We start from the raw sequence: 9,083 nt of genomic DNA, 5'->3' as shown, positions 1-9,083 counted from the left end.
CGCGCGTATCCCGGGACGGGGCCGCCCCGCCCGCCGCGGAGCCTCCGCGGCGCCAGCCCCGCGCCTTCCCCCGCCCCTCGCCGGCGGGGGCGCGGATCCGGCCTGCGCGGGGCCGGCGGAGCGAGGGAGCGCGGCAGGGCGAGGGGAGGGGAGACGGGAGGAGGCGGCGGCGAGCGGCGGCGAGCTGGCCATGGCAGCAGCCCGCGGGCGGAGAGGCGGCCGCCGCGGGCTGCCGCTGTGATTGGCACCCCGGGGCGGAGGACGGCGCGGAGCAGCCGCGGGGCCCGCCATCCCGCGGCGGCGGGGCCCGGGAGGATGCCGGGGAAGCGGGGCTCGGCGGGCGGCGGCGGCGGCGGCAGCGAGCTCCCGGGGGCCGGCGCGGCGCGGCAGCGGAGGCGGCGGAGGAAGGTCTCCTGCTTCTCCAGCATCCAGCTCTTCCTGGTGTCCGAGTGCGCGCTGATGCTGGCCCAGGGCACGGTGGGCGCCTACCTGGTGAGTGCAGCCGGCCCGCGGTGCGGTGCCTGCCCAGCCCCGCGGGGGGCTGAGCCGCTGCCGGGCGGGGGGCGCCGCGCCCGGGGATGCGCGGCAGAAGTGGAGGGGAAGTTTCCTCGCAGCCGGGGCAGCCCCCCCCTCCCCCCTTCCTCCGGTGGGTTTCCAGCAGCCCAGCGTTTCGCGGCTGAAATGACTCAGCAGCTCCGGGGGTGCCCTCCTGCCGCCCCCCGCCCGGTAACTTCAGCCGCCGCCCCCCCGCGCCCCGCCGGGTGGGCTCATCGCTGCCGCTCGCATCCGAGCTGGCCGCTAACTCGGATCAAACGCCAGCCCTCTCGGTTTGCGCTCAGTGAGTACCAAGATAATCTAGGGAGGCGTTTGCATCATGCCTCCCGCGTCCCTAATTTTCCTTGCCCTCCTCAAGTGATTCGGCCGTGTTAAGCCCAGCGGCCCCGTAAGCCCTGGTGCTGGGTAGGGAACGGTCGGAAGAAGGCTTTGCACTGAATCTGCACAGGGAGCTTGGTGTCAGAGGCAGAACTGTAGTAGAAGAGTTGGAAAGATGTCCGTACGGCTGGGCTTGTGCCTTTCAGTATACGCCGAGAGGCAGCCTGTGCAAATGAAGTGTTCTTCTTCCAGCAGATGCAAGTGTATAGTTGATTTAAATTTCTCAAAATAGCTTGCCGGATTTGAGAATTATAGTTTCCATGGAAAAGAAATGTATTCATAATCTCTGAGGCTTTTTGAGGCCATACACGTAACATACAGCAAGTGTAACATCTCGGCGTTTGGTACTTGTGTTTGGTATTTAGTGCTGCTCCTCTCTCACATGCTCAAACTACTTATGCAGATTTGTACTGAATGTGATCTGTAATTTTTAAGGTATGTGGCATGGTTAGTATTCCCTATTAATATAACATGGAAATTAGCAGTTACCTCCATATAATAAAACATGTAAGTTTAGTTTGAAACGTATTTGTAATTCCAAAGGAAACTACATCACATCTGTTGAGATAAATTCAGCAGCGCTGTACCCTGGGAATATATAGGTGGGGATCACTTAATTTGTAGGAGCCAGATGGGGACATGCCTCTTCTATGTGAGTAACACCTTAGTAAGTAAATAACGTTGTTTCCTATGAGCTACTTGCAAAATGAGCTGTCAGCGTGAATGAGTGGGGGTAAACCTCTGTCAAAGTAATGGCCAAGGAAGAGCCTGCTGAGTTGGTGTCGCCTGGTGGGCACCGGTATGCTGGAAACGTATAGATCTGGCTAGAGGTGTGTGTACTGGCACGCTTCGCTACAGTGTCTGAGCGTAGGATCAGCAGTAATAGTCTCTAGTGTGGCATTTTCCTCAAACTCCTCTGCACTGCTCTCTCCTTGCCAGTTTAGCATTTCTTTCCTGTTTTTCCCCAGCTCCCGTGGCGTGCTCTGTACCGGAGTAGCACACTAGCTCCTTTGGAGAGTTTCACGCATCCCAGCCCCACTGGCTGGAAAACAGGGCTGCGGTCCCTATTCTGAGTCCTGCCTTCCTCCTCAGAGGGGTTAATTCAGCTGGGGTGCAGCTTTCTCCCTCCCCTGCCCTTCTCCAGGACTGTATTCTGACCAGCATGGCACTGTGCCCCATGGCCAGGCAGATCCACAACCAGTAAGAGACAACTGGTCAGTGAGGGGAAGAAAAAAAGAAAACTAAACTCAAAACAATCCTCAGCATGCATAAGCAGTGGCCCAGCTGCACTGGGCAAGTGTTCCTCCGTTCCCTGTATAATTTATCTGCCATCATTGTAAATGCCACGCAGCTCTTCATACAACGAGCAGATGCAAATGTGGAATTATCTTTGGAGGGTAAATGTGTGCTTAAAGCGAATGTGGGTGAGTGCTGTGCTTACAGGTGTCATGGGGGAGCGAGAGCTGGAGCAGGAAAGATGCTCGATGGAAAGCGTGGAGGACCTAATAGGTTTTGCAGACTGAGTGTCCTGTGGGGCCAAGTGCTGATCTCGGGTGCTGTGTTGGGGTGAGATCAGTGGAGGCACTGCAGAGTTGCCCAGGTGTGACTGCAAGTGGATGTTCATTTACTCAGGCTCTTGGGATGCACAGGAGCTGTTGGGCTCGGCGGTGGTGTGCCGGGCTGCTTCCCGAGGGACAAATTAGCGGGCGAGACAAAGCAGAGAGCAAACAGGCAGGCAGACAAATAGGGAGATGCTGCGGAGGACAGCCACAGTGTGTAGTTCTGGGCAGTTGAATAAACTACTAATTTTAGCCTGTCAGCAGTGAGCAAGTACTGTATTCATACTTCTGCTTTGCTTGGCCACATGTGTGACTTTCCCTAGTTATTTGTAACTCAGGAAGAGAAACCTTTTTTTGCCTTATACGGCGACAAGTTGGTTTCCTCGGTTTTTGTCTGCCATGCACAGGGAGACCATGAGGGCAAAAACTCAGCTTGTTAAGAAAACAAGGCAGGGGCTTGGCTTCTTAGGAGTGATTGAAGAGCTCGGTTTTGATGGGGCTTGGCTTTCATGTCAGTACATTCAGAAGTGGATACTATTATTTCTTTTTAGAGATGTAAAAACTTCTTTTTTCCATGTTCACTGTACAATAAACGAGCAGCGCCCACTTGAATATATGTACAAAGTATACATTCATTCATTATGTGGTTTTGAAGCAAAGCTCATTCACTTTTATTTGTTCATAAAACATTGTGCTTGCCAACAGGGCTTTATAAATAATAAATGCTGATAAAAATCTATAAAGTCCAATTCTTTTCCCACAGAACTCAGCAGTGGAAATACCCCAGGATGCCAACAGTGGATGTCTATAGTTAATTAGGACGATGTCTCTGAGGTTCTTGTGTGAAGTTTTAGGGAGTGTTTGATCAATGTCACGTTCCAAAATATTTGTCAGTTACTGTGCTTGCTGTTCGCAAAATGCACGTGTTCCAAAATGACTTGGTGCCATATCCTGCATAGTTTATGCAAATGCAAGCCTGCGCTGCTGCCTTAATTTCTGGGGCTGCTGAATACACCCTATTATTTGCATATTCTTGCAAGGTTTTGTGTATGCATTTATTGGTTTCATCTAATTACTACTGCGTGCTTTTGGAAACTTGAATTTCCCAGCAACTGCAGTGGCAGCGGGAAAAATGCTGCCTGTACTCTGCAGGCATTCCTGCTGCAGAAGTTACTCAGGGTTTTTGCAGCAACTTTTAAAAGCCCAGATGATTTCCACCCCCAGTTGCTCTCCTGCAGCGTAGGTCCATGGATTAAAGAGCCGAGCGTTACTGATGCAGATGGCACGAGGAGGGCAAGGCTGGAACCTCTGTTTTCCAGCTGGAGCCTTGTGCCTTTCAGGCAAATGCAGCAGTGTGATCAGTCATGCTGGCCGTGCAGCGATGAGGATTTCGATAAGGCTGATTCACATACCTTGGCAACACTCCCCTCCCTGTCCATCCCCCCCCCCCCTGAATTCCTACGTGCATTATATTTTGGAGTATTTTAACTGGTAATAACGTTCCAAGCGCTCCTGACAGTTTATCGCCGAGGCATTTCCTCACCCTGCCAGTCAAATCTTTTGCCTAGCCAGTGGTGAAATGCCTGCTTTAGCAGAAGGCAAAGAGCTCGCGGTTTGACAGCTACAGTTTGTGGAGCAGGAGCGCAATTTCATTTTCTCTCCCTAGCCTTTAGCCTCGACTTGCTCCGGTTCGAACTGACCTAGTTGCAAGCATCCAACATCTGCCAAAGTCATGGGCTTCTTTAGATAAAGGGCATGCATATGGGAAGCGCGCTGAGAAACAGTTATTTGGTGTGCTCCAGATAGCTGTTTTTACAGAGCTTTACTGAGATGTCTCTGTTTGCTGCAGCTTTGAATGCAGCTATTCATGTGTTTTATCAAGTGATGGAGGATGACTGGCCTAAGCATGAGATGGAAAGGAAAATAATTGGACCCTCCCAAGGAGGGTGCATCGGTGTTTGCATGGGAATGAATGCCAAATTGTTTCTTGTTTTGCTGAATGAAAACTTTTGAACGGCGCTTAACTTCCCAGCTAGAGCTTTGCCGGTGCAGCAGTGTTTGACTGCAGCTTGCAAAAGCCCTCTTAACCTATCTGCAGTAAAAATAGTACTGGGTGAGTCCAGGTGAGACTGTGTGTGTGTATGTGGTCTCTGAGACAGCCTCCTTCTGTTCAGTTTTATCACTGCTGGGATATTAATGAAAACTTTTAAATTCCTTATTCAGGGGAAAAAAAAAAAAAAGGTATAAAAGGTAAATACAGAAGTTAATCTTCAAAGGATTCCTGCTGGAACTAACAGAAATAGGGGTCCTGTGAGATGGACACCAGGGAACTAAGGGATTAAAAGCAGAATTTGTCTCTTGGATTTTTAAGTTGCTTTGGTGCACAACCCCTCCCACTCCTGTGTGAAATGTGACAAATACCATACTGTTTTCCTGATGCAGAAAGCAGTTGTCTCCTGTTGTAGTGACCCAGTCAAACCCTACTTGAACCTCTACTCAGTAGAGGGGTCTGCATGGAGGATGTTATTAAAGACAATTTTGACAGGAGTGCCACGGTGCTTCAAAGCTTTCTGTTGAGCTTGGTGCTGTGCTAAAGAATTTGCCCCTGAGTGTTTGCAGTCTGAGTAAACTGGGTGGGAGAAATGTTACAAATGGGGAAACTGAGGCAGAGACTGAGAGCTTGAATCTGTAGCTGAAGCTATTGATAAAGGTTTTGCTTAGTTAACAGCAGCAGAGCCCGAATGGCCTCAGCATGGGCAGAGAAGAGTTTGGCAGGGCAATGAATTCCAGTTTCAGGTGTTTCAGTCCGATGACTTAACTGCAAGAACAGTTTTTCCCCTTGAATTTATTATAGTTTTTATTAAAGTATTTATTTTCCTAGAATAAGAATCGGCTTTAAAATACTGCTGTCTTTTTTTTCTTTTTTTCTTTCCATTCTCAGCCCTCAGCAGTGCTGAGTAATAAATTAGCTGTAATGCTCATAATTTATTTGTCACCGGGGTATTTAAGGGGGGGAAAAAAAACCATGGAGTGAAAATAAATGTTTTAGTGGGGATGAAGATTGCCAAGCATTGGCTGGTTATTGCTTACAGTTCATTTTCCCTTAATATATCTTAGCTGACAATGTTATTTCTGGAAAGTTGTTTCTAGTATGCCTTTCCCATTAGAGAATATTGTCTGTTTTGCAGCTGAGTTGCACAGAAAGTTATGCTAAACTAGCTCTTTTGACTATATTAATATTTCTTCTCAAAGAAGCCTTTTGGTGTTCAGGGGTCCCTGACTCCAGGGTGGAGGAGAAACCAGATCCAGCTCTGGGTTCTGATGCCTGATTTAGTCCTGTGGGGCTTCAGTCAGGACTGTGGCATTGGCTCATTAGCATCAAAACGGCATATAAATAAGAGGAAACTTAATTCTGATCCAGGTGTAGGCTGGATTTTTGAGTACCAGGAAGGCTTGTAGGTAACTGGCATTTATACTTTAAAGTTTTCTTTTATCTGCTATTAATAGATGAAATGGTGTAGAGATAACATGTTTAACTCTTTACATTATATACTGTGTGCCATTTGCAGAGTAAATCCAGACTTGCAGTCTGATGCGTTCTTTGTTAAATGCTTTTAAAGGCAAAATGCACTTGATGGGTGAGTGTGTGGACTAATTGATTTTAGTGTTTAATTTTAAAACTATTTTTAGTGGAAAGTTTGGCAGTTCTTCCTTTTCTCTGTAAGGGCCAAGCAATGTTTGTAAGCCCTGAAAGAAAGAGCAGCCTGTTAGAAATGTTACGGTCCGTTGTAAAACCAGTGTCTCATTTCTTTTGGCCAGCCTTCGCTTCCAAAACCCCTTTAGCATTTGCTGTTTGACTATGTGACGACTAGCTCTCTGAGTTTTAATGGCCTGCAGTATTAATGCAGCTGAGGTTTAAAGGGATCTTGAATTAAATCAGAGATTACATTGGTCTGAAGGTCTGTGTTCTTAGTAGTTTTATGCAGTGTGACTCTTTAACTTGTAACGTAGCCCCTGTCCCACGGAGGGCTCAGCTGAACTGTGATCCCTCCTCTTCTCTGCAAGGCAGGGCAGATACTCCCCGTTTCCCAAAGAGGGGTGTCTCTCGGGTTGCATGGGCTTTCTTTTCCCTTACTCTTAGGGTATTGTAAAGAACCAAAAGCCAGCTTCTGTTCTGCTACAGCAGTGTAAACTTATTGATTCCAAAGAGTTACTCTGCAATTCATCAGGAAGAATTTGTCCTCTGTGTATAATAATCCTTACTTGTATACTCCTTGGTCTGTAGTTATTCCTTCGTGGTAGCAAGATTAAACAATGGCATACTATTTAGGGGGTGAGGTTGCAGCTTGGATGAATTAGTGTAGCTTTGTCTTCTGATTGACACCAGATGAAGCTGCAAAGTGATTTATTTTAAGCATCATCCAAGGAAATTTAAATAAACACATGATAATACTTTGTGTAGGAACTCCTTTAAGTGTACCAGTGAGGTTTTGAAGAATTCATTTTTCCTATCGCATAGAAAAATGGGCCACTGATTTTGATGTACAAGGTTTCATTATAACTCTGCCGCAAAACCAGGACTAGAACCCCAAGAGTCCCGTCTCCAGGTCACCTTGGAGCAACCATTAGACTCTGTCTCTTTGTAGATGCATACTGCAATGCAAATAGCGTTGCCGGCTCCACTAAGGAGAGATTTCACACTGCCACACTTCATAAACTGTCAATACAATCTATAGTGATAGCAAGCTGTTTAGGGAGTTCCTGGAGTGTCTGGCACTTTTTCCCGTTGGTGCTGGGAGGGCTCTGCCCTGTTACGGGAAGCGTTCTGTAATGCTTAGTGAGATGGTCCCTGCATCCGAGATATTTCGGTTTGAGTGGATGGATCAAAGCATGCAGAAAAGGAACTGCTCCTTTTTTCCCAGATTTTAAGCGGAGATGCAGTTGTAATCGTGTAGGGATGAAGATCTGCGGCACAGGTAGGACTGGATCTGCCCCTCTTCACTTAGCAAACCTAGGAAAGACCTCAGAACAAAAATCAGATTTCTTAAGCTCTCAGTTAGCAGCTTTCCCCTTTCCAGCATTATTATAAATGTGATGTGCTTCTGCATTTTGATACCCAAATCTTCCTTCCTGATGTGCAGAAGGCAGGTCCCCTCCTGCTGCTGTTGCACAGTGCCTATTGCATTGAAGTTGAAGATCTTTTACTGGGGCTCGTATTGCAGCAGTGCCTGAACATACTCGGTAATTTTAGATGACTACTTGTAGCATAAAAGCAAAATCTTTATTTCAGGATTGCTTGAATATTTATCATCATTGTTGTTTATTTTCTATGGTTCAAGAAGAAAAGCAATTTGCTTTGATTTGTTTTTTGCTTTTTCTCTCTGCTGCTCCTCCCTTCATAGTATCCTTTCTCCTCACCACGCAGCTAGCTCATTTCCCTATGTTTCTTTAACACCTTTATCTTGTTGGTGTCTGCAGCTATCACATGGATGATTTTTGCATGTTTGCAGGCCCAGTGACTTTTAGATAAGTGGCTGTGAGGGCAGGTGTGGAAGCACAGAAGTTGTTTTTCCATGCTACGTAATGATCTATTTTCTGGGCAAGGATTGCTGTAATTGTCATATTTTTCATATTTAAATGTCCTTTTAAAACACTTACTGTGCCATTCACCTGTATAATTCATAATGCTTTAGTTTACTGAAAGTGGAAAAAGACTTAAAATTCAGTTTATGGTAATCCATAAACCGACAGTGAAGTTCTTGAAGGAACCCGGATAATTCAGTTGTATTGAGGTCTTCGTGACTCACCCAGCATTATGGCTTCTGAAGCAACAATGCAGATTTGCTTTCAAGTGGGGTTTTTTTTGTGCTTTGATGTTTGCATCTGAATCCAGCATTTCCTCTATTATTTTTTTTCCTAATAAAAAGGCAACTACAAACCCTACCACAAAGAAACTGAAAGAAGCTTGGCTGTTTGGGAAGAGTTGTGGGGTGTGGGTGTGGAACAATACAGAAACCTTTCACTTTTCATTTTTTAAATGTATATTCCCCCCACCCCAAGTTGGTTTTTTTTGCTGAACTGAAATCAGCACCAAATCAATGAGATCAATATGTAAGAAACAGCATTGAAGTGTATGTTGTATATGTGTATTTTAAAGTGATAGTTAACATTCTACTACCTGAAGAATCTAATCAAGTGATGTGGAATTGCTTTACAGTCAAGGTGCCAGGTAGCGGTGCCTTCTGTGTTCCTAAATCAGATACATAAATTTATAGAATAATTTAAGGTGAAAAGTAAGTATTTTTCCTGGAATCTGCTTGTAACCTGTATTAGATGAAGCTTTTCCAGCTGAAAGCTGTTGGGAGCACCCACGTTCAAGTGTGGGATGGGCAGAGGATAGCAGTGATGAGTATGTTTGCCATAGCAGGACAGAGTTCTGAGTTTTCTATAGTTTCAGATTGGTTTCATCCCTTTAATTCTCCAGTGGGATAACAGGGAGTGAGAAAACACCATAGCTTCATAGGACTGCAGCCCACAGTGTTAAACAATGAATGGTCTTTGTTTTCTCCGGTAGAACTTCAACAGGAAGAG

General features: G+C 46.5%; 1 protein-coding gene across 1 annotated transcript in view; it reads left to right on the top strand.

Annotated features, from left to right (window-relative positions):
• Window positions 1-315: 315 nt before the first annotated feature.
• Window positions 316-9,083, top strand: part of SLCO3A1 (solute carrier organic anion transporter family member 3A1) — a 144,402-nt gene continuing 135,634 nt past the window's right edge. The window contains exon 1 of the mRNA XM_037395554.1: window positions 316-492. Coding sequence (XP_037251451.1) covers window positions 316-492 — 177 coding nt within the window. The remainder of the gene's footprint in view (window positions 493-9,083) is intronic.

The sequence above is a fragment of the Falco rusticolus genome, chromosome 7, assembly GCF_015220075.1.
Source record: "Falco rusticolus isolate bFalRus1 chromosome 7, bFalRus1.pri, whole genome shotgun sequence".
Classification (NCBI taxonomy): domain Eukaryota; kingdom Metazoa; phylum Chordata; class Aves; order Falconiformes; family Falconidae; genus Falco; species Falco rusticolus.
Note: the sequence above shows the minus strand (reverse complement) of the source record. Positions and strands in the feature narration are given on the sequence as shown.